Source organism: Triticum dicoccoides, chromosome 1B (assembly GCF_002162155.2).
Source record: "Triticum dicoccoides isolate Atlit2015 ecotype Zavitan chromosome 1B, WEW_v2.0, whole genome shotgun sequence".
In the NCBI taxonomy this organism is placed as follows: domain Eukaryota; kingdom Viridiplantae; phylum Streptophyta; class Magnoliopsida; order Poales; family Poaceae; genus Triticum; species Triticum dicoccoides.
Genome location: NC_041381.1, coordinates 13,732,386 through 13,758,763, shown reverse-complemented (window position 1 = coordinate 13,758,763; position 26,378 = coordinate 13,732,386). Strand labels below are relative to the sequence as shown.

General features: G+C 40.3%; 2 protein-coding genes across 2 annotated transcripts; both read left to right on the top strand.

The window, feature by feature from the left end:
- Positions 1 to 4,001: 4,001 nt before the first annotated feature.
- On the top strand, positions 4,002 to 8,225 carry LOC119299495 (myb-related protein P-like). Its single transcript, XM_037576715.1, has 3 exons — positions 4,002 to 4,134; positions 4,310 to 4,449; positions 7,501 to 8,225. The coding sequence occupies exons 1-3, from the start codon at positions 4,002 to 4,004 to the stop codon at positions 8,200 to 8,202; spliced, it is 975 nt and encodes a 324-aa protein (XP_037432612.1). The 3' UTR covers positions 8,203 to 8,225.
- Positions 8,226 to 17,553: 9,328 nt separating this feature from the next.
- Positions 17,554 to 21,350, top strand: LOC119299484 (myb-related protein P-like). The gene is made up of 3 exons (XM_037576706.1): positions 17,554 to 17,686; positions 17,875 to 18,004; positions 20,497 to 21,350. The coding sequence occupies exons 1-3, from the start codon at positions 17,554 to 17,556 to the stop codon at positions 21,197 to 21,199; spliced, it is 966 nt and encodes a 321-aa protein (XP_037432603.1). The 3' UTR covers positions 21,200 to 21,350.
- The last annotated feature ends 5,028 nt before the right edge of the window (positions 21,351 to 26,378 follow it).

Sequence of the window (26,378 nt, the reverse complement as noted above, 5' to 3'; positions counted from 1 at the left end):
AACGATCAGCGTCACTTGATGCGCTCTCAGCGATTCGCCACGTGTCGCACTCTGAGCGCTTCCTTTGGATTTTGTTTTTTTAATTTTTCCGCACGCGTTTTCGGCTTTTTAAATGGGTTTTTCCCGATTTTTTTGATGTTTTGGTTTTTCACCGGTCTATCCTAGCTTTTAGAACAAAAAAATTTGGAAAAAAAATTTTTGTACAAAAAAACACGTGTTCTTTTTTTTTCTTTCCTGAGAGTCACGGTTGTGCTTTCGCGAGAGGCACGGCCATGCCTCTTGGAAACGAAAAAAATGTGTTTTCTATTTTTTTTCCTTTCGCGAGAGGCACGGTTTTGCTTCCGTGGGAGGCATGGGTGTGCTTTCGCGAGAGTCACGACCGTGCCTCTTGGAAACGAAAAAAAGTATGTGTTTTCTGTTTTTTTTTTCGTGAGAGGCACGGTTTGCTTCCGTGAGAGGCACGGTTCTGCTTTCACGAGAGTCTCGGCCGTGCCACTTGGAAACGAAAAAAAAACGCATTTTCTGTTTTTCTTTCTTTCGCGAGAGGCACGGTTTTGCTTCCGCAAGAGGCACGGTTGTGCTTTCGCGAGAGTCACGGCCGTGCCTCCTCGGAAGCGGGAAAAAACGTATTTTCTGTTTTTTTTTCTTTCGCGAGAGTCACGATTTTGCTTCCGTGAGAGGCACGGTTGTGATGTCGTCAGAGACACGGGCGTGCCTCTTTCGGAAAGGGAAAAACCCGTGCTCCCGGTTCGATTTTTTCGTCCGGTTTTTTCATCGGGTTATTTTCGTGAAAAAAAGTTCGCCAAAACCTATCAACATGGGATCTAGTTTTGAAGATCTCGACGCGAGGAATCCAACGGCGAAAGCGGTTCGAGATTTGGACGGACGGTTTAAGAGATAAATCGTTTTGAATAAACGGATCTACGAAAAAAAGGAAAACTCCCAGGTTGGGACAAGTGGCGCACATGCAGCGTGCCACTTGTCGCAACCTGGGGAATTGGAATGATCTTCGCAACGAGTACTCCTTAAATAGTGATTTCGTGCATCTTGAGCCGATTTCTTTTCTTTTTCGGGGTGAAATTCTAGTGAACAAAACTTTGGACATACTTTTGCATCTTTCATAAATAATAATAATAATAATTCTACGGAACCGTTAAGAAGTTTCTGAGTGAGAAGTTTTAGCTGAAAACTTCAGCAACCGAAGAGGCTACCTTGGGGAATTTCAGATTTCTCTACTTTGTTTTCTAGACCTAGAATGGAAATAAATTCTTCAAAATAAAGAAGAGCAACTTGCTTCCTTGCGAGTTCACGGTTGGGAGGCAATGTTTCTTGGGCCAGTCTGCGAGGGGTAGTACCTCTTCAACCCATGTTGCTTGACTTGTGTATGAAGTGCAGTGTTGGGCTCCCAAGTGCATGATTATATACTATAGATGCAGGTATCAATTCAGTGAGGCAAATGAACCCTGCAATAGTGGTAGTATCTACAGCACAAATAAAACATCACTTGTACCCCAACAGTTCTAACAAGGGCGTCAACCTTACCAGTGTTGCTAGTTGCACAAGGACACTAAAAGATAAAGTGATAGATAATACATTTGTAATTTGGAATATTTTTTGAAAATAAATGTGCCTGTAAAATTTATTGGAAGGTAATTCTGTTTCTATTTTTATTCACTATTTTATGTACTCGTAGTTCAAAATTGAGCTATATCCACTAACTAATAACATAAATATAGGAGATGAACATAGAAATATGATAAATTTGAACATGGAGTATGTTATGGTGTATCTAAGGGAAAAAAATTCCAGTGTCAAACAGGGAAAGGAAATGTAATTCGCCTTCAAAGCTGACGTATTACTTGCTAAACCATGATTTTCGTCGGAGAGAGTTCAGTTACTAAGCAGCGTACAAGCCAACTTTTATGAAGCCTTCTCAAACTTTTACCGCATCATACTAAGGACATATCATGACACCATGCCAAGTTTCATGTATATCAGACATAATTTACATTTTCTAGAATTAAAAAACAATAAAGTATAAGTTTATGTTTGACTCTTGCCACATAGATCTTTGAATTTTGTTTCCATTTCTTGTATAAGGCATACATACTCATGACAATAAATATAATTTTAATATTTTGTGCACTATTTCATGTACTCATAGTGTCAATTTGAATTGTGTCCACTAAATGTCTAGAAAAGCAATTAATGATTTAAATATAACAAATAAACCCAGAAAAATGAAAAACTCAAATACAGAGGATGTTATGATGTATGTTGAGTGTAGAAAAAGTTTCAAAGTCAAATGATGAAGCAAATATCAATTCGCCTTCAAAGCTGACACAATCACTCTCGAACCACGATTCTTCCTTGGAGAGGGTCTAATTTCTAAGTAGTGTACATGCCATTTTCTGTGAAACGTTTTCAATTCTTTTCTATAGCATATGAGGGCATATAATGAAACCATGCCATGTTTCATGTTTTTCAGACAAAATTTTAATTTTCTACAAAAAAGAAATCCAATAAACTTCAAGTTTGTGGTTGACTTCCCACAAAGATCTTTGAACTTTTTTAATTTCTTGTATGACGCAGACATATATACTCAAGACACTAAATATTATTTTCAAACAATTTTCATGCACTATTTCATGTGCTTCTTGTTAAGGTTGGATTATGTCCATTACTGTCTAGAAATGTAATTAATGAATTAAATATGAATAGTGACCTAGAACAATGATATATTTTAACATGGATGATGCTATGGTGTATGTTAATGGTAGAAAAAGTTTCACGGACAAAGGATGAAGCAAATATTAGTTCGCCTTGAAAGCTGACGTATTCACTCACGCGACCACAATTTTTCCTTGGAGGGGATTGATATCTAAGTTGCGTACATGCCAACTGTTATGAAACCTTCTCAAATTTTACCACAACATACTCAGGTGATATAGTGAAACCATGCCAAGTTTTAGGTTTTTCTAACTTAATTTATATTTTTTAAGATTATAAGGCAATAACTCAAAGGTTGTGGTTGACTCTTACCACATAGATCTTTGAAATTAATTTACATCTGTTGTAACCATTTTTATGCATTATTTCATGTACTCACATTTGACATTTTAATTACATATATATTAAATATATAGAAATGCAATTACTGACTTAAATATAACAAATGAACCCAGAAAAATGCTAAATTTGAACACGGAAGATTGTACAGTGTATGTTGAGTAGCAAAATTTCAAGGTCAAGCGATAAAGCAAATGCCAATTCAACTTCAAAGCTATGGCGAAAAATATTTTAAAAAAATATTTAATAGCACCATCAAAACGTGTGTGATATATACATCTCACAGTTTTTGTTAAGAGGGTGTGGTAGATGTATCGTAATAGCACCATCCTGTGCACAGTATCTTCTGGAAGTCACGCGCATCGTCGGACAAATAATGGGTCGGTAAGCATACGAGCATGGAGACGAATTGTCTTATTAATCAAGGCTGTCCTTGGTTTATCCCCCTGCTCCATCCGCTTCAGCAACAGTCACACAGATTGGCACAGCAAGCATGTGTGGACGTGGCGGGTAGTGCATCTGTGCATGCACCAATGTAATGGTAGCTGTCGTGTCAAGATCAAGGGGGCATGCATGTAGATCAACAACACGGCACGCGCGGCTACCCCAGCTAAATAACACTTGGAAGTGGAGGGAGGGTGTCAACAACTCTGCACACGGATCAGCAACTCTCCCAGCTAACTAGTACTGTACGAGCATAAGGCCGTCTGCACTGCACAGATGGATGGGTTTCATCACTGCACAGACTCACCAACTAATTAACCTGGGCTTGGATCAAGTTATATAATAAGTCTATCTACAATTCGCCCCCTTGACCTAACACACCAACACCTTTTATACATGGACGACCACACGAGATTAGCTAGCTTGTCCAATTTGCTTGGAGGTAGCTAGGTAGGCACATATACAAGGTGCGCGCGTGTGACGAGAGGATGGGGAGGGCGCCGTGCTGCGAGAAGGTGGGGTTGAAGCAAGGAAGGTGGACGGCGGAGGAGGATGACATACTCACGAAATACATTGCTCAGCACGGCGAGGGCTCATGGAGGTCTCTGCCCAAGAATGCAGGTAAATATGACATGAGCTTGCTGTGACTACTTTAGCGGGGTTTTAGCTAGTTAATTAGTTGAAACTTAATGATTAAAGAGATTAATTAACTAGCTACTCATTCGTGAAGAACATGTACTACATATGTTAACATATTCTTTCTTCCGTTGGTATACAACTATGTATACTATTCCAGGGCTGCTGAGGTGTGGCAAGAGCTGCAGGCTACGGTGGCTCAACTACCTGAGCGACGGGGTGAAGAGGGGCAACTTCTCTAAAGAGGAGGATAATCTCATTGTCAAGCTCCATGCCACCCTTGGCAGCAGGTACGGATCCGTGGATACCAGTACCGGTACAACTTCCTGTTTGCCTTCGCAAGAAGATATGTTATCAAACTATTATCTGTTGCAACTTCTTGTGTGTGCGGTTTTATTTTCGAACAAGCGATATTTGCATTCATATTTTATTCTTATATTATTTGTATTCATGTGGAAACTGGTGTGAGAAACTATAGCGGTTCGTACAGATGGAAGGGTAGACTAGGAAAGAAAAGAGGCAAGGGCGGCCCCGGTTTCTCTGGGGCTGTTTGGTTTGTGCCCAAGCTAGCCACACCAAAATTTTGGTATGACCAATGCAAGGTCATGACCAAAATTTTGGTAAATTAGCATCATTTGGATTGTAGCCATCCGAAATTCCTACCCTACATGCGCATGCTAATAGTGTGAGGGTCCCATTAACTAATTACTGCCAAAAGTGCGTGCTCCCTTGCTGCATGCATCATATACTGTAATAAAAAATTAAACAGCACCTGGGACCCATTGAGACAGGGGGACAAAACGGGCTGCCGGAGGTTTTCCACGCCCTGGTCTCGCCAACGCGTTGGCCAAATTTACATAGGCGGACGCTGGTTGTGGTTGGCGCGCCAATTTCTTGGCAACAGTCCAAACGGCCACCAATTCCTATGGGCGAGCCAAAATATTGGTATGGTAAATTTTGGCTGTGATCCAAACGCACCCTCTGTCACACTCTGATTTCGTTTGGCAAAAAGTTCGGTTGGACGAAAGTTTAGTAGGGGGAACCTGAAGGCGAGGAAGTGAACGTACCATGTTCCTTTTCTATACCTAATAATGAAGGAAGGTGGTTTCTGCAAAATAAAAATGTCCTTCGCGGTGCGTTTTCTGAAATTTTCGCCTGTCATCTATATTTGCGCTGCCAAGTTCGAGTTAAAACTGTTGTGTCTTATACACTTGCAGATGTCTCCTCACCATATAGCTATGCGACTTGGTACTAATAACGGGTTTTCTCCCTATGTGTTATATGAGCCATGTGATAGTGATTATTTCCGCCCCGCCCGGCCTGCTGTGCCTCCAAAGGCAGCCCATGTAGCTCTGCGCTGCTTTGCATGTTTGTAGGTTGTTGGCTACTTAAATGCCACATCGTGCAACGAGTTTTAGGAGATGATTTGAAGTATAAATAGGAAAAATACTAAACATGATGGGTGTCTTATTAATAAAAATAATATTATTATTGTATATAATCAGATAGTGTCACCGGCTTAGACTTGCAGTCATGCTCGACAGCTTGAACTGTGCAGCTCTCCTCCCGTTCACTATCTCACGAAAAAGAGTGTGCGTCCTGCGCATGACCTGTTCATGCTACACTCCAGTTCTAATTAATAATTAATCAATTTAATTCGTCTGTGTAACCATGACGTCATATCCACATGTAGTTATGCTTTTTCAGCAGAAGAGCTCGCTGGATATATATGTACTCCCTCCGTCCGAAAATACTTGTCATCAAAATGGACAAAAAAAGATGTATCTAGAACTAAAATACATCTAGATACATCCCCTTTTATTCATTTTGATGACAAGTATTTTCGGACGGAGGGAGTACATGGATTCAGGTTCTGACACGTGCATGTTGTGGAACTAGTGGTTCATATTTTTTTCTAAAATGTTCTTATATCGTTTCAAAAAGTGTCTGTGTGTTAGAAAAACGGTTTTGTGATTCAAAATGTCTTCGTGCTTTTGAAAAATGTTTGTGTGTTTTTTAAAAAGTGTTTGTGCATTTTATAATGTTTGTCTAGTTTTTTTAAAAGTTTTTATGTATCAAAATATTGGTTATGTATTTTGGAAAAGATGTCCTTTTTAAAAAATGTGTTCATGTAATTCTAAAAAGTGATTGCGTGTTAAAACAATGTTAGTAATTTTAAAAAGCCATGTGATTTCAAAAATGTTCATATGTTTAAAAAAAATGTTGATACATTTTTAAGCTAACACAATTTAAAAGCGAGTTGGAGTATTGGGGACGGTGTATGGAATAGGTGCAGGGTGTAGCTCACGTATGGCGGCCCTCACGTCAAGCCTGACTAGATTAATTTTAAAAGTTATAAATATCCCTTTGTGTTGGTGCGGTTCCGTGATAAGTTTGACTTGCGGTGGCCAAGATCATCGCCTTGGAATTGACCCATTCAAACGCACTGAGATCATATGGGCACTACGACCACTATTTGTGAAGGCGGAAAGAAGGATAAGCGGCCACACAAGAGGAGCGCCATGTTGAAATAAAACATGACCTATGGAGGGTTTGAGCCATGCTTATTGAGCTAGGGGCATGATACTTCTTTTTTCTTCCGTTGCAACCACAAGCATGAGCATGTTTTGTAGTAATGGAATTAGAATTTTAATACAACAATCTCATTATACCAATGTGTGTACGCTTTGTAATGGTTGATGTATGTTACGTAGATGTTTCAATGAACAGATGCGGTATGTATTCCTGATTGTGAGATATATTACGTAGATTGAAATGTTGTGATTTTAGACAAGATCGGGTCCACCAAACCAACAACTTTTAATTTATGTAGGATAGCAGACCATCTGGTGTCGTGCTCAAGAATTCTTCACTCACTCAGAATGCTAAGTGTACACTAGAGAGGGTAGAGCCCTGGACCTCGCCTCTCAACATTTGTATTTATCAATGTTCTTAGTAGCGTTGAGGATCTTCTGAAGTACTCCCTCCATTCCTAAATATAATCCTTTTTAGAGACTCTGATATAGACTACATACGAAGCAAAATGAGCGAATCTGCACTCTAAAATACGTCTGTATACATCCGTATGTTATGCTCTAGACCTTGAGTAACAATGAAGAACAGTATGCTAGTGTATGCAGGGTTGGACGGATGGTGCAGAAGAACCATCTTAAATACAGATGCATTGTGAAATGCAAGTAGTTATACTACTCTGACTGTACATAATCACTTTGCTTAGCTGGTAAAATGTCATGATCGTGCATAGATATCTCCCTTTGCTTTTAGCTGCGACGACGTTTAAATAGATATATCTAACTGGCTAGCATGCACCTTCTTGGAATGGCTGACAAGTGGTCGGTAATCGCCAGCTACCCGCCAGGGCGGACTGACAACGAGATCAAGAACTACTGGAACGCGCATCTCAGCCGGCAGATCTACAACTTCCGGCACGTGTACGCTGCGTTTAGCGGAACCACTGTAACCATCGACGTCAACAAGCTTTCCACCACTACCAAGAGTCGAGGCGGCAAGGCGCCCAGGAGCAGCACGAAGATGCAACCCATGCCTGAGCCCACCAAGTCCAAGGAAGGCTCAAGCCCGGTCGACACCATATCGACAACATCAAGCCAGGCCGACCTGGACCGGGACAAGCAACCCATCAACAACATGACTTGTGGTGTGCTCTGCAGCGAGGAGGCCATGGTCATGGACCCCGTAGATCAGAATGGTATGGTTCTACTCATGGGGACCAACTTCTCAGATGACTTGGTGAATCAGGTCGGGGTTTTTGAGGAGGAAAGCGAGATGGAGGCCCTGCTTTCATGCATCGATGATGACATGGCGGCTAGTGTGCTTACTGGCATCGAGCAGGGATGCCACTCTCCTCGGGTAGAGGATCTGCTAGACATGGAGTGGGAGGGTTTTGCATCCCATCTATGGGACCAACCATCCCAGAGTGATCTGCTAAAGATCGCTGAGCCGCAGGCAATGACCGGCTCCGAGTCGGACGAGCTCAAGTCGTTTGTCAATTGGCTCCTCTCCGACAACGCGTGATAATAGAATCAATCCAGAACATCCCAAAGAGCAAGATGAATGACGATGGCGCCGATGGGGAGGGTCCTTCGAAAATGGATCATGGACCAACAATGACAAGCTAGGTTTTAGCACAACCTAGCTAAGATATCAGGAAAACAAGCTACGCTGGCTAGGATCGAGCAGGAACCAGAGGAGGACGTACCTGCCCGCTTGGAATGGGTTTCACTCGATGACAGTGGCGGTCGTCGCGTGTTTCTGAATATAAACCATGAAAACAATCTCAGGGTTTGGAGAGAGTGATGAACAGTAATCTTCATGTTGCTGAAGCCATCAAAGAAGTAAAGAACCTGCAAGGTTTTGCACATAAGCCAAACCAGTTTGAGTGCCAACAGGAAACAGCCTCTTGGTCTCGTTGCTTGGTGAGTGGAGAACTGCACTGTCAATGACTAAGCTACAGTCCATGTAAACGAAAATGGCTAAGCTACAGATATGTGTCTGTTGGAGTTGTGTCGAATATTGTGTACAAGGTAGGTTACAGTTGGACTATGAGTTGTATTGTGTTTACATAGGATGTGGAGTCGTGTCCTAGTAGGACACTTCTATCCTAGGCCTCTCATATATAACGGGGTAGACACACGATGTAACATATGCCAACATAATAGCACAGGTACGCAAGGGGGCGCCGGTGGCATGTGCCGGCGCCCGGATGGCCGGTGTGCGGTATTGTGACGGTGTCGCGGGAAGGAGCGCCCGTAATCAGGCCCCGTGGATGTAGCCATATCGGTGAACCTCGTTAACAAATCTCGGTGTCGTGCTCGTGTGATTGCTTGGTCCTTGGATGATCAACGGTATGCCTCGGACTTATTCTAACCGTGTCCAATTTTGTGAGTTTGATTCTATCGCATGACTGCTCGGTGGTGTTGGGATGGATGTACATTCGAGTAACTAAAAATCTAAAATCGATTGACCTGTGCGGTAGTTGGGTAACTAATTTGGAAATGCATTTGGTAGCCTGCGGTTTCACGCACTTTCAATGATATCAATTGAACCCTTGTCTTCCTCAAAAAGAAAAGAATTGAACCTTTGGCAAAAAAAAGGGGCTCGGTTTTCACATTGAAAACTTGTCTCTTGCTGATGCAGAACATACATCGGAGCACTGAATTTCAGCTATTGATGTGTATGCACGTACTTGCTATTGATGCAACGATTAGATCCTAAAACTCTTGCAGTACTAGTGCGTTAATTGCGAACATTAGTTTTGTATTTATGAACATATTTTCAATTTACAATAACTTTTTGAAATCAAGATATTTTCTAGATTCACAAACAATATTTGAAATGGAGAACAGTTTTTTAAATCATTAACATTAATAAATCTCCGTGAAGTTTTCTTGAAATTCTTGAATAAGTTATCAAATTGATGAACATTTTTTTTTCAAATTCATGATTTTTCTGAAATTCTGAATTTTTTTCGAATTTGCCACCAAAATTCTCGCTAGCTTTTTAGAAAAGCTAGCGAGAAATTCTCTTGGCTGCACCGCTCGATTCGCTTGCTAGCTTTTCTAAAAAACAAAATTTCTCGCTAGCTGACTGCTCGTGCGTGCATCTACTCACCTTTTTTTGGGTGCCGCTATGTTGTTTTCGGAAACAAAACCGATTTTCAATTTTTAAAGTAAGAAATGTTCATGAATTTGCAAAACGTTCAGTGATTTCAAAACATTAATGAATTTGAACAAAGGTCATTAATTTGAATAAATCATGAATTTCATTTTTGTGAATTTGAAAAAAGTTCATGAACTTGAAAAAAGTTTATGGATTTGAAAAAGTTCATGGATTTGATTCTTAGACGAATTAAGGAAATCGTGAACTTTCAAAAGTTTATAAATTCAAAAAAATGTCCCCAAGGTTGAAAAAGTTCATGAATTTTCTTAATCAGATATTAGGAAAAAGTCATGAATTTAGAAAATGATCAAATTATTTTGAAAAGTAAATAGAAAAATACAAAAGGTAACAAAAAACAGCTTGAGGCTTCTAGAAGCTTTGAATTCTGTCCAAAAACTTCTACAAGCTTCCAAGAAAATGGTCAAAACCCAACCAAAAAAGAGAAATGACAACAAGAAAAAGAAAAAAAAACAAACACGAAAAAATATATATGAAACCGACCAAACAAAACCAAAGTACAAAGAAGCCCATCTATCGTGCGACCTTTGCTCTCTATTGGCTGTACGGCCCAAATGGCCGGGAGGTGCTATAAAATTATAAAGTAAGAAATGTTCACGTATTTTAAAAATGTTCCCTGATTTGAAAATTTTAATGAATTTGAAAAAATTATCAATTAAATAATTTTGTGAATTTGGGAAAAGTTCATGAGCGTGGAAAATGTTTGTGGATTCAAAAAGTTCAAGGATTTGAGAAGGGGTCATGACTTGACTGGGATTTGGTTAAGCCTCCGTCGGCTGAGACCTAGGCACATCATTTTTTTGTAACTAGATCGATAGTGTTAACATACCATGTATGCGTAAACTTAGATTGGTGAAACGTTGCTACTTTTTTTAGAACACGGTACAACCGAAGTTGCTCACATGCACGAACATATCCTCGTACCTATGAATGCACGCATGCACACAAATCCGCATGAGTACTTCCGAGAGACTGCGTCGGCATTGCATCTTGAGATTGATGAAGTCACCACAGGTGCCTGGTAGTCGACGGGAACATCTTCCACTGAACGAACATTGCCGAAAATGCTGAAATAAATTCAGAAAAAACCGACACTTGGCACTAAGTTAATAGGTTATATATAATTGCATATTAAACATTCAAGATTGATACTATAAAAGTATGGAGCAATAAAAAGTTATAGATACGTTGGAGACATATCAAGACAGCATTGGCATGGCATGCAGGGACTGCCCATGGTCACCGGCTTGTTTGCACGCGTCGGTCGCGAGAAGCGAGCAACCACCGAGCCCCGCCCACACCCATGCCACGTGGAGGCGGTGTAACATGTTGTGCAGCAGGCAAGGCCGCAAGAGTTCTGCAACGCCAGTTCTCGCACTCCGATGCCAGCTTCCAACCTGGAGCGGCATACGCGCTCCCACAGTACTGAACAATGGTCACATGTTCATTTCACGGCTTCCAGAGGAAGGTACAATGGAGCTTTTTCAAGGCCTTGATCAATGCAAGAGGGAGCATCATGGAGGACATGACATTGGTTGGTATCACATCCAACACAGCATTGATGGAGACCAGCATGCCGGTAGGGGAGAGGAGGCGAGCCCGCCTACCGGCAAGGTACTTGTGCAGCTTTGTAACCATTGGCGGGACGTCGGCAAGCGTGAGTTTCTAGCTAGGAGAGCGGCGAGCCCAGATAGGCTTGAGGAAACCCCTAGACAAAAATCCCAAACGGGGCGATCACATCACCAAACACATGATTGCCGACACGTATAGTGACGAGCATGCTACTTGGAAGTTGATGAAGAGCCCGGTGGCGGACGCGAACTAGTCGTCGATGCGCCGAAGACGCGACGGCCCATCGATAGACGCAAGCAATATGACAAGGGCGTCTGTCCGGGTGGGAGGGCTTGCCTTAGATGATGGGATGCCGCAGCACATTATCATCCTGACAAATGATCTGCTGGAGGACGTCCAGGACGAGGAGGAACTACTATAGCGAGAGCGGGTCACCCTGTAATAGGCCGTGCCGGACCATGAACCACTTGTCGAGCACCCCATTTAGCAGCACTGCTAAGTACGGGTAGCGGAAGATGAGCTCCATCCATTCGCACCAGAGGGGTGGGAATGCACGTACCTGCATGAAGTGCCAAAGACTGGACCGGTTGATGGAATCAAACGCCTTCGCAAAGTCTAGCTTGAGCAGCAGGATTGGGGCGGAGCGTTTGTGAGAGTACTGGATCATCTCCATTGCATAAACAAAGTTCTCCGATGTGCTCCGCCCGGCGATGAAACCAAATTGGTCGATTGGCACGATTTTTGGCTGTGCCCGGCAAGTTTCGGTTGACATGACATTCAATTTTTTAGTTAGAGATTTTAGCTCATAGGTTCAACGACTTTGAGCGATTCTCGTGGCATGCTCCATCTGTTCGTGAGATGAAACAAACTTGTAAGGATCATGGAGGTTGCACATTTTCCCTTTGTATGAAGAAGAAGGAGGTGAAAGAAATGAGAAAAACCACGTGCAAAATCAATGTGCCTGTCTAATCTTTGTGTCCTTGGAGATTCATGCATAATTTTCGGGTACACCTTTGAGCTATATGCCTTTGATATTGCATGGAGATTCATAAAAAAAAAATTCTTTTTAGTTTTCCTTTTTGTTCTTTTATAGTATATGACTTGACTAGGACTTGGTTAAGTCTCCGTCGGCTGAGACCTAGGCACACCCTTTTTTTTTCTGAAACTAGATCGATAGTGTTAAGAGACCATGTATTCGTAGACTTAGATTGGTGAAAAGTAGCTACCATTTTTTAGAACACGGTACAATCGAAATCGCTCACATGCACGACCATATATTCATACCTATGAATACACGCACGCAAGCACAACCTATCCCTATGAGCACTTTCGAGAGACTGAGTCGGCATTGCATCTTGAGATTGATGAAGTCACCATAGGTGCCTTGCAGTCGACGGGAATATCTCCCATTGAACGAACATCGCCGAAAATGCTGAAATAAATCTAGAAAAATGCGACCACCAATGTCAAGTCTAGAACTTGAATCCCAGTGGACCAAGGATATCACTGTCCTCCTAACCTTCTGTGGCTACATTCATATGGGTTAGTAACTCAGTAGTTAAGGTAACAACATTTTTTTAATTGTTGTGGTGTCCATCTTCTCCTTGCATCGATGCAAATATCCTAGTTAATGTATACTGATCTGGTGCAAGTAAAACGTAGTGGCTGTAGCCTGTAGGCCAACGTGTGGGTGGTGGACTCCGATGACAACTCTGATTTCCGCCGACACAACTGCACAAAGATTAGGCACAAACATCAAACAGATTTGTTATGTTTATTATCACGGACAGATGCTTCAGATTTCCCACGTACATAGCCCGATGAGCATCGCCTGGTGACACTTCAGATTTCTGTCGGGCGGTGACACAAACTGCACAAAGATTGGGAACCGACACAAAACAGATTTGTTAATTTCACGGTTGCTCCGATCAGTGCACCCGCGTAAAGTATCGCACGACGCTGACACAAACTGCATAAAGATTAGGCGCGAGCACCAAATAGATTTATTTAGTTTTTTTTTGTACAGGGAATAGATTTGTTAAGTTAGGGAGAAGCTAACACATTTTTTTATATAATGGCATAGGTGGGTGATTTTTCCTAACTTACCACACCTTTGCTACACAAACTGCATAACACATTTTTTTATATAGCCTATTTTTATTTTTTCTGGCTAACCATTTAAGTTTTTTAATATTTAATAAATAAAAATATATGATCGTACTGATGCAGAGCCGTCAGACAACCACCTTTTCTTATAAAGAAAATGATAATCCTTATTCGTAGTGACTGTCATGTAGTTAGTTACCAGTTATCAAAAGTTCATACGTGAATTGTAAAAAAACAGCCCTTTTCTTCTTAAAAGTTGGGCCAACAATCACTTAGATAATTAGTTCTTACTACTTAGATTAACAAATAAAAATTGTCTGAGAAGGCTTAATCATGTCTTGCATCAACAAGAAGTACTTAACGGTACTATATATAGTCTTAGCACATTAGTCGATTGGTGGGTGAATCAGAGGAAGTGAACAGGAGGGCGGGTGACATAAGAGGATTGAAAGAGGGAAGAAGGAGAGGGTGAGATGTCTTCTTTACATCGGGCATCCCCAATAGCGTATTTCAAACCGGACACACCAAACTTCCGTGAACATGTCTGGATGCGTCCGTGGATAACTTTGGGGGAGCCCGTCATCCAACCGTAGTCATCAAATCCGGACTGTGGTAGTGGGCAGGCAGACCTACAGGGAAATCACATGGGTTGTGAGAATATGAGGTCTAACTGACAGTGAGCCAAGCGGACATGCAAACGGGTTCAATGCCCGCAGAGCTCCCCTAGGTTTGCTTCAAGTTTTGTGAAACTAGCAAAAGGGCCTGTGTGTTGCAATGGAAAAAAATATCACAAATGGTTTAAGATTTCACATGTCCAAATCTTCTATTTGATATATTGGGCAAACTATGGTTTCCAGGTGAATCATCACCGACTTAGGGCATGTTCAGTACCATTCCAGCACTAACTCCGCTGTCACAACCTCTAACACATCCCCACACCTCTAACACATCCCCACGCTGCCGTCCTGAGCTTGTCGTCGCTTCACTCTGAAGCCAAGCGTCTGGCCAGTGTATATCAGTGTATATCAGTGTATATCAACAAAGATGCCATAATTTATTTTGTATACTCACACTAGCCAGTTCTAAGCCCACATAACGTCCTTTCCTTCTTTGCCGGGTCTCTCTCTTATTGCACGTCATAGCCACGCACACCTCAATCCACTACAGAACTTGCGTTTCTTATTTACTCGGTCTATTATTGCCAGATTATAGCCACACCTCACCCTCTATTTTATTTATTTTCAAAGAGGCTTGTTCATTATCTATTTGGGGACATATACAAATTGGTGGAATCCTGTGTAATACGCGTGAACGGATGAAAAGACGAAGAAACACACCTTTAATAAGGAATTTTTTATGGTAGAACAAAGCTGACCCAATGGCCCAATAAAAAGAATCGTAGACGTGGCCAAAATAATATGGATGAACGAATGAAATTTTTTGGAGAAACACACCTCACTTTATTAGTGGGGGTATAGATTCGGACACGCGGATCGTCTGTTGACGTTTAGGGTACCCTGCTGGATGGCAAAAAGTGTATGAACCGCCTGATCTGGATCATTACGGCTGTTTTGATGCACCGCGTTGGAGATGCCTTTATCGCGGCGACCACCGACCAGACAAGTGTTTTGTTCTGGGCAATATTACTCTAATCAACAGGGTGACTACAATAACTCAACAGGACAATAAGCTAATTTAGAACTTTAATCACAGGATTCGCAGATGACACTTTTGAGGAACATTATCTATTTAATGTTTCACTTTTAATTTCCATTTAAGGAGTAAAGAGAATGCACAAGTACAAGGTCACGTATGTTGAGGTCTGAGATAATAGATTCAGGAAAGACAGTGATTGCAACCCGATTGTTGAAAACTCCACTTCTTCCAATACCTCAAAATATGGATATGTTTAATGTGGACGCAGAAAAGTGCATTTAAGAAAAGTAGTTCAAGTGAATTTGAGATGCACCTGTTTCAGGCCTTCCGAAGCAAATATCAGGATATGTTCAACGCAAATGCAGAAACTGCCCATATATTTCGTGGAGCAAACAGGGAGATGAAACTGCAGGAGAGAACTACATGATTAAGAATATGTGCAGCGAATGAAAGATGTTAGCAAATATTCACAACAGACATGCGACGTTTAGTTGGTTTGAAAAAGAAACATTGTTATCCAGATTGATTTTAAGCTTCTTCCAGTATGCTCCTTGGACACTACACTCTTTGCAGCAGGTATCGTTCAATTGCCCAGGTAATGAAAATGCATATGTTTAATCTGCCGAAAGATTTTAACCTTGTTACTAGCTGCAAAGTAATCACATAACAAGAAATACAACACCAGTTTAATTGTGGTCTGTTCGGAGATAATTTTGTTTCTCCCATTTTGGAACTTTTGTTAACCTATAATCATGTTTCTTTGCCCCATAGTTTCCAGTCAAAACAATAGTAACTCACAATATATTTCCTCCTGCCATGTCCAGTTAAAGTGAACATTTATAGAAATGTTCACCTTGATTGTGATAATACTATTAATTAAATACTGCTCCAGTAAAGAAATATAAGAGCGTTTAGATCACTAAAGTAGTGATCTAAACACTCTTATATCTCTTTACAGAGAGAGTAGTATATATCTCTATCCTACAAACAAATGCTTACATGATTGATCAAACACTGGGATCAATGCACATACCCAGCTAATTAACTGTTACTGCTAAGATAAACAAATGTATGTACGCAGAGCTTGCATGTGTCGAATCAAGCGACAAGTATCTGCCTTGCAAATGCCAAATGACTTGGGTGGGTGGGTGAGATATTGTCCTGGCAACTAGACAAGAGTCTTGTTCTGAGCATTGTTATTCTAATCAAGAGGGTGAGTGGATGAGTCAAATAATTGTAAAGCTCCTTACCCGAGAGAGCTACAAATTAGATTAATGCTCATTGAAACTTAAACCACTCGGCGTGCCGGGCGCCTCATGCTCTCGGCCATACCCATCCATCACATGATGGCCTTAGACCGCCCCCGTGGTTCTTCAAGTGCATCGGCAAGCTCGCGCGAGGTTTTTTCTTGAAAGGGGTGGAGGACGCCAAGGGTGGCTCCTGTTTGGTTGCCTGGAACGTTGTGTGCACACCATAGTTTTCACTTTCAGTGAGATTTCGATGAAATTCACTGAATTTCAGTAATTTCAGCAGACACTGAAATATTACGTTTCGGCCAAAATATTTCAGCAATTTCAGTATAGCACAACAATTCCAATATTTTTCAAAATATTTTTTAAAATTTTAAATTTTTAATTGAATTCAAGTGAATATTTCGGTCATTTGGCTGAAATGGAAACTGAAATCGCTGAAATTCACTGAATTTTAGTGATTTCAGTTGGTGCTGAAATTTTTCTGAAACTGACATTGAAAACCATGGTGCACACCCAAACCCATAGGCGGTCTCGGAGTGCTGAACTTGTCTCTACTAAACCAAGAATTGCGTATTTGGTGGCGATGGTTTGAGAAGACCGCCATGGACAAGCCTTCGGTTGGTGAAAACTTTGGTTGTTCCAATAAATAGAAATATATCTGTCTCAATCATCACAGAATAAATATAAGTTTGAGAAGTTGCCGGCGGCAGTTTTCTAGTATAATAATTTCAAAATGTATGAACCTCATAAGAAAGCGGCGGATAGGTGCATTGCTTGCGAGGCAACGTTGGGAACAGCGGTGAGCCTATGCGCCATGGTGACTATATATGGAACCTTGTCTTGCTCAAGAAAAAAAATATATTCAGATACAGCGCTCTCGGAACCAACATATATATGTGTATATATAGTCAGATGCATGTTACTTGACTCACCTGGGCTTGGATCAAGCTATATAATAAGTCTATCTACAGTTCGCCCCCTTGACCTAACACACCAACACCTTTTATACATGGACGACCACGCGAGATTAGCTAGCTTGTCCTATTTGCTTGGAGGTAAGCTAGGTAGGCACATATACAAGGTGCACGCGTGTGACGAGAGGATGGGGAGGGCGCCGTGCTGCGAGAAGGTGGGGTTGAAGCAAGGAAGGTGGACGGCAGAGGAGGATGACATACTCACGAAATACATTGCTAAGCACGGCGAGGGCTCATGGAGGTCTCTGCCAAAGAATGCAGGTAAATATGACATGACCTTGTTGTGACTACTTTAGCGGGGTTTTCACAGAAACTACTAGCTAGTTAATTAGTTGAAACTTAATGATCAAAGAGATTAATTAACTAGCTACGCATTCGTGAAGAACATGTACTACATATGTTAACACATTCCTGCTTCCGTTGGTATGCAACTATGTATACTACTCCAGGGCTGCTGAGGTGTGGCAAGAGCTGCAGGCTACGGTGGCTCAACTACCTGAGCGACGGGGTGAAGAGGGGCAACTTCTCTAAAGAGGAGGATAATCTCATTGTCAAGCTCCATGCGACCCTTGGCAGCAGGTACGGATCCGTGGATACCATTACCAGTACAACTTCCTGTTTGCCTTCGCAAGAAGATGTGTTATCGAACTATTATCTGTTGCAACTTATTGTCTGTGCGGTTCTATTTTTGGACAAGAGATACTTGCATTCATATTTTGTTCTTATATTATTTGCATTCATGTGGAGACTAGTGTGAGAAACTCTAGCGGTTCGTACAGATGGAAGGGTAGACCAGGAAAGAAAAGAGGCAAGGGCGGCCCTGGTTTCTCTGTCACACTCTGATTTCGTTTGGCAAAAAGTTCGGTTGGACGAAGGGTTAGTAGGGGGAACCTGGAGGCGAGGAAGTGAATGTACCATGTTCCTTTTCTATACCTAATAGTGAAGGACGGTGGTTTCTTCAAAATAAAAATGTCCGTCGCGGTGCGTTCTCTAAAATTTTCGTCTGTCATCTATATTTGCGCTGCCAAGTTCGAGTAAAAGCAGTTGTGTATTATACACTTGCAGATGTCTCCTCTCCAAATAGCTGTGCGACTTGGAACTAATAACGGTTTTTCTCCCTATGTGTTATATGAGCCATGTGATATTGATTATTTCCGCCCCGCCTGGCCTGCTGTGCCTCCAAAGGCTGCCCATGTAGTTCTGCGCTGCTTTGCATGTTTGTAGGTTGTTGGCTAGTTAAATGCCACATCACGCAGCGAGTTTTAGGAGGTGAACCCCGGCCTATTATAAACTGACTAGATGATTAAGGATAAGTCGCCCTTTTGCAAGTCTGTCATGTGGTTTGAAGTATAAACAGGATGGGCATCTTAAAAAAATATCATTATTGTATAGAATCAGATAGTGTCACGAAAAACATGCAATCAGATTATTGTGCGTGCAGCTCTCTTCCCGTACATCACCTGTTCATGCTACACTCTAGTTCTAATTAATAATTAGTCAATTTAATTCGTCTGTGTTACCATGACATCATATCCACATTTAGTTATGCTTTTTCAGCAGAGGAGCTCGCTGGATATGTATGTAGATGGATTCAGGTTCTAACACGTGCATGCTATGGACTAGTGGTTCGTATTTTTTTCTAAAATGTTCTTATATCGTTTCAAAAAGTGGCTGCGTGTTAGAAAAATGGTTGTGTGATTTAAAATGTGTTCGTGCTTTTTAAAAATCTTTATGTGTTTTTTAAAAAGTGTTTGTGCATTTTATAATGTCTGTCTAGTTTTTCAAAAAAGTTTTTATGAATCAAAATATTGCTTATGTATTTTGGAAAAAATGTCCTTTTAAAAAAATGTGTTCATGTAATTCTAAAAAGTGTTTGCGTGTTAAAACAATGTTAGTAATTTTAAAATGCCATGTGATTCCAAAAATGTTCATATGTTTTGAAAAAGAATGTTGATGCATTTTTAAGCTAACACAATTTAAAAGCGAGTTGGAGTATTGGGGACGCTGTATGGAATAGGTGCAGGGTCTAGCTCGCGTCTGGCGGCCCTCACGTCAAGCCTTACTAGATTAATTTTAAAAGTTATAAATATTCCTTTGTGTTGGCGCGGTTCAGTGATAAGTTTGATGTGCGGTGGCCAAGATCACCGCCTTGGAATTGACCCATTCAAACGCATTGAGATCACATGGGCACTTCGACCACTATTTGTGAATGCGGAAAGAAGGATAAGCGGCCACACAGAGGAGCGCCATGTTGAAATAAAACATGACCTGTGGAGGGGTTGAGCCATGCTTATTGAGCTAGGGACATGATACTTCTTTCTTCTTCCGGTGCAACCGCAAGCATGAGCATGTTTTCTAGTAACGGAATTAGAATTTTAATACAACGATCTCATTATACCAATGTGTGTATGCTTTGTAATTGTTGATGTATGTTACGTAGATGTTTCAATGAACAGATGTGGTATGTATTCGTGATTGTGATGTATATTACGTAGAGTGAAATGTTGTGATTTTAGACAAGATCAGGTCCACCAAACCAACAACTTTTAATTTTTGTGGGATAGCAGACCATCTGGTGTCGTGCTCAAGACTTCTTCACTCACTCAGAATGCTCAGTGTACACTAGAGAGCGGCAGCTGCTAGTAGTCTAGTAGAGCCCTGGACCTCACCTCTCAACATTTGTATTTGTCAATGCTCTTAGTGGCGTTGAGGATCTTCTGAAGTACTCCTTCCGTTCCTAAATATGGACTACATACGAAGCAAAATGAGTTAATCTGCACTCTAAAATACGTCTATATACATCCGTATATTACGTTCTAGACCTTGAATAACAATGAAGAACAGTATGCTAGTGTATGCAGGGTTGGACGGATGGTGCAGAAGAACCACTTTAAATAGAGATGCATTGTGGAATGCAAGTAGTTATACGACTCTGACTGTACATAATCACTTTGCTTAGCTCGTAAAATGTCATGATCGTGCATAGATATCTCCCTTTGCTTTTAGCTGTGACGACATTTAAATAGATATATCTAACTGGCTAGCATGCACCTTCTTGGAATGGCTGACAGGTGGTCGGTGATCGCCAGCTACCTGCCAGGGCGGACTGACAACGAGATAAAGAACTACTGGAACGCGCATCTCAGCCGGCAGATCTACATCTTCCGGCACGTGTACGCTGCATTTAGTGGAACCACCGTAACCATCGACGTCAACAAGCTTTCCGCCACTGCCAAGCGCCGAGGCGGCAAGGCGCCAAGGAGCAGCACGAAGATGCAGCCCATGCCTGAGCACACCAAGTCCAAGGAAGGCTCAAGCCTGGTTGACACCATATCGACAACATCAAGCAAGGCCGACCCGGACCGGGACCAGCAGCCCACCAACAACATGACTTGTGGTGTGCCCTGCAGCGAGGAGGCCATGGTCATGGACCCCATAGATCAGAATGGTATGGTCCTACTCAAGGGGCCCATCTGCACAAACGGCTCTGTGAATCAAATCGGGGTTTTGGAGGAGGAAAGCGAGATGGAGGCCCTGTTGTCATGCATCGACGACGACATGCCGGCTAGTGTGCTTACTGGCATCGAGCAGGGAGGCCACTCTCCTCGGGTGGAGGATCTGCTCGACATGGACTGGAAGGGTTTCGCATCCCATCTATGGGACCAGCCATCCCAGAGTGATCTGCTAAAGACCGATGTGCCGCATGCAATGACCGGCTTCGAGTCAGACGAGCTTGAGTCGTTTGTCAGTTGGCTCCTCTCCGATGACGCGTGATAAGAGAATCAATCAAGAACGTCCCAAAGAGGAAGATGAATGACGATGGCGCCGATAGGGGAGGGTCCTTCGACAACGGATCATGGACCAACAACGACGAGCTAGGTTTTAGTACAACCTAGCTAAGATATCAGGAAAACAAGCTACCCTAGCTAGGATCGAGCAAGAACCAGAGCCGGACATGTACCTGCCGCCTTGGAATGGGTTTCATTCGTTGACAGTGGCGGTCACCTCCTCGTGTGTTTCTGAATATAAACCATGAAAACAGTCTCATGGTTTGGTGAGAGTGATGAATAGTACTCTTCTTGTTGCTGAAGCCATCAAAGAAGTAAAGAACCTGCGAGGTTGCACATAAGCCAAACCAGTTTGAATCCCAACAGGAAACAACATCTTGGTCCCGTTGCTTGGTGAGTGGAGAACTGCACTATCAATGACTAAGCTACAGTCCCTGTAAACGAAAATGGCTAAGCTGCAGATCTGTGTCCAATTTTGTGAGTTTGATTCTGTCGCGTGACTGGTCGGCTGTGTTGGGATGGATGTACATTCGGGTAACTAAAAATCTAAAACCGATTGACCTATGCATATTTGGGTAACTAATTTGGATTCCATTTGGTAGCCTGCCGTTTCATGCACTTTCAATAATATCAATTGAACCCTTGTCTTCTTCAAAAAGAAAAGAATTGAACCTTTGCCAAAACAAAAAGAAAGAAAGGGGCTTGGTTTTTACATTGAAAAACTTGTCTCTTGCACTAAATTTCAGCTATTGATGTGTATGCACGTACCTGCTATTATTGCAACGATTAGATCATGAAACTCTTGCAGTACTAGTGCGTTAATTGCGAACATTTTTTTTGTATTTATGAACATATTTTCAATTTACAATAAATTTTTGAAATCAAGATATTTTCTAGATTCACGAACAATATTTGAAATGGTGAACATTTTTTTAAATCATTAAAACTAATAAAACTCCGTGAAGTTTTCTTGAAATTCTTGAATAAGTTATCAAATTGATGATTTTTTTTCAAATTCATGATTTTCTGAAATTCAGAATTTTTTTCAAATTTGCCATCAAATTTGGAAATTCAGAAAAAGTAAGCCCTGATTTTTTAGTTTGAGATTAGTGAAGAGATGATGAAGTAAGAAAACAAAAAAGAAAAATAAATAAAAAGAAACAAAACCCGAAAGATGGAAATAAAACTAGGGTGACCAGCTTGTAGATGGGCCGGCCCAAAATATATGGTGCATTGGGATGTGCAATTGGTGGCTATTTGCTGACCTACGCCGAAAATAAGGAGTTCCCATCAGCGCCTTAGGTGCGCGAATCAGCCTGTGGCACTCGCACGGGCGTCGCACGAGCCATGTCATATTTCTCGTGCGACTTTTGCTCTCTTGGCTGCACCGATCGATTCGCTCGCTAGCTTTTCTAAAAAACAGAATTCATTGCTAGCTGACTGCTCGTGCGTGCATCTACTCACCTTTTTTTGGGTGCCGCTATGTTGTTTTTGGAAACAAAACCAGTTATCGATTTTTAATGTAAGAAATGTTCATGAATTTCCGAAACGTTCAGTGATTTTAAAACATTAATGAATTTGACAAAAGGTCATTTATTTGAAAAATTCATGAATTTAATTTTTGTGAATTTGAAAAAAGTTCATGAAGTTGAAAAAAGTTTATGAATTTGAAAAAGTTCATGGATTTGATTATTAGACGAATTAGAGAAATCATGAACTTTCAAAAGTTCATAAATTCAAAAAAAATGTTCCCAAGTTTGAAAATGTTCATGAATTTTTTTAAAGTTTGGATATTAGGAAAAAGTTCATGAATTTAGAAAATGTTCAAATTATTTTAAAAAATAAATAAAAAGTAAAATATCAAAATACAAAAGGTAACAAAAAAACAGCTTGAAGCTTTGAACTCTGTCCAAAAACTTCGACAAGCTTCCAAGAAATTGATCAAAACCCACCCAAAAAAGAGAAATGACAACAAGAAAAAAAACAAACACGAAAAAATATATATGAAACCGACCAAACAAAACCAAAGTAAAAAAACCATTTGTCGTGCGACCATTGCTCTCTATTGGGTGCACTGCTCGATTCGCTCACTAGCTGAGTGCCCATCCATGCACTCATAAAATGCTATTAAATTTTAAAGTAAGAAATGTTCACGTATTTTAAAAATGTTACCTGATTTGAAAATTTTAATGATTTTGAAAAAAATATGAATTAAATCATTTTGTGAGTTTGGAAGAAGTTCATGAGCGTGGAAAATGTTTGTGGATTCAAAAAGTTCATGGATTTGAGAAGGGGTCATGAATTTGAAAAAAATATGAATTAAAAAATCATGAATTTTAAAAAGTTCACTAATTTGAAAATATCTTCGCGGGTTTGAAAAAAATCATGAAATTGTTGAAATTTCACAACAACAACAACAACAGCAACAACAACAACAAAGCCTTTAGTCCGAAACAAGTTGGGGGAGGCTAGAGGTGAAACCCATAAGATCTCGCGACCAACTCATACCTCTGGCTCATGGATAGCAAGCTTCCACACACCCCTCTCCATAGCTAGTTCTTTGGTGATACTCTAATCCTTCAGGTCTCTCTTAACTGACTCCTCCCATGTCAAATTCGGTCTACCCCGACCTCTCTTGACATTCTCCGCACGCTTTAGCCGTTCGCTATGCACTGGAGCTTCTGGGGGTCTATGCTGAATATGCCCAAACCATCTCAGACGATGTTGGACAAGCTTCTCTTCAATTGGTGCTACCCCCAACACTATCTCGTATATCATCATTCCGGTCTCTATCCTTCCTCGTGTGGCCACACATCCATCTCAACATACGCATCTCCGCACACATCCATTCTCCACACATTTTTTTAAATTTCACAAATTTGAAAAAATCTCAATTTAGAAAATATTGAAATTATTTTCTAAAAATAAATGAAAATAAAAAAGAAAAAAGACAAAGAAAAGATAACCAAAAAACAGTTCGAAGCTTCTAGAAGCTTCCACGTCTGTCCAGAAGCTTCTACAAGCTTTCAATAAACAAATCAAAACCGAAGAAAAAGAGACAGAAATGGAAACAAGAAAAAAAGAATATGAAACGGACCAAATAAACCAATGTAATTCTTTTTTAGAGAAACCAGCCCCAAAAATGCTACCTTTGGAAGGTTCGAAAAACCGGTGAAGAGTTAAAAAGAGCAGCCCATCTAACTCCCCTAACGTTGGAAGAGGGTGTACGCTATGTACCAAAATTTAAGTAAACGGCGTGTGAAGCGCGAAATAGGAAATGGAGAAAAGATTAGCCACAAGTTTTTTTTTTGATTCATGCCACCTGTGGTCTTGGTCGTAGCTCGGTTGTATTTGTATTTAGACTAACTAGCAAAGTGGCCCGCTCGATGCGCGGGCTAGAATTTGACAAAGTTTATAATAAGAGTTCTACTAACATAGTTTTGTCTTGGTTATGTTTTTTGTTATATTTATATATAAATCCATGTATCATTTCCCTTATAAGCATGCATGTTGTCTTAACTGTATTTTATGTTCGGTCGCATTGAGAAAATTATATTTCTTTCACTCTTTGGCATTTTTATTATATTTTATTATAAAAAAATTCTGTACACAAATTTGGTAGTTGTCATTGATTTCGTGTAGGCATACGTAAATTTGCTAATGTTGTGCAAGATTGACATATTCATTTTAATTTTGGTGATTTTTTACTTTAAATTTTTTGTTTCCATGAGCATTTGTTTTAGTTATGTTCATACACGTACACTAAGCAGCACCAATGTCATATTTTCATTTATGTAGTTCTTTTGAAACCATGTAACCATGATCTCATTGGCCTATGCGAGAAAGGATAGTTATTTTTGTAGGATCTAAGTAAATTTGCTACTGGCATTAATCTAAGTAAAAGATCCCAAACATATAAATGCATAACAGAAATTATATTTGTTACATGTAAAGTTTATTGTGCAAATGAAATTTATGTCTATAAAATGGAAATTAAGGGAACCATCCAAACATTCAAATTGTTACCACAATAGAAAAAGACAGATCATGAGAAATGATAATGAACAGTAATCTCAATGGATATTCATTAATGACTTCATATGAAATATCATCTTACAGTAGCACTAAGGCATTAATAAATATGTTCACATTTTTTTTATTGCTGCTTGAAGAACATCCCATGCAGCTCTCATCTCGAGTACTATTTACGTAAACCAATCAAAGTTATGGGATTGGCAATTCGAATGTTTTTTTAGCACAAGTGAAACAGTGGTTGAAACTTCATATGGTAACAATAAAGCACGAAAATACAACATGAAATTGCGGCATATCATGTAACTTCAAATACTATTATGATAGTTGGATTTGGTAAAAATAGAGTTGCAATAACCATATTGAGATGGCAATCAATTACGATTAACAGTCGAAAACACATGTATGTCCATGGTGAAATAATCTAATGTTGAAGAGTCCACCAAAATGTTTATGCGTTATTACCACCTTTGATTATTAGTAATAAATTTACTACACTTACATGTAAGAACAGAAAATATATTATAGCATAGACATTAAGTCTTGACTTCACAAAATAACAATTATCTAAAAGGAAAATTTTGATAAAAGTATTGTCATCACTATCACAATGTAGAATATGTAATGATTTAATTGACATCGTTACTGGACCATTCGAGAAGCTTTTGTACCAAGAAAGGTGTGGAGAATTAGGCAAGTGAGGAAACAATGTAATTAACATGATTATAAAGACAATGATGTACATTGAGAGTATTGCAAGTCATTACCATATAATGCATGTACTACCTTCCTCCAAATTTGACACACATAATTGTAGTACTTTTTGATGGAATTGGACATTTTGGCAAGAAGAAGCATGTATACTATGGACTTCTATATCTTTCATTCTCTGCATATAGGTAGAAGACAATCCGATCGATAACTTAGTTAATCAAAGAATGTTCACATCCGGGCTTAACTGAAAGGGAACATATGGCTATTGAAGAACCTTTAGCTTCTTACAGAGATTTCTCTAAAAAAAAGGAAGTTCGTGAATCCACCAATGATTTCCCTAGGATATTTACATACCGCTTTTTGTTGGCAGTGAACAGAAGAGACCTTTATTATGGCAATTTCATAATAGGTATTGTACA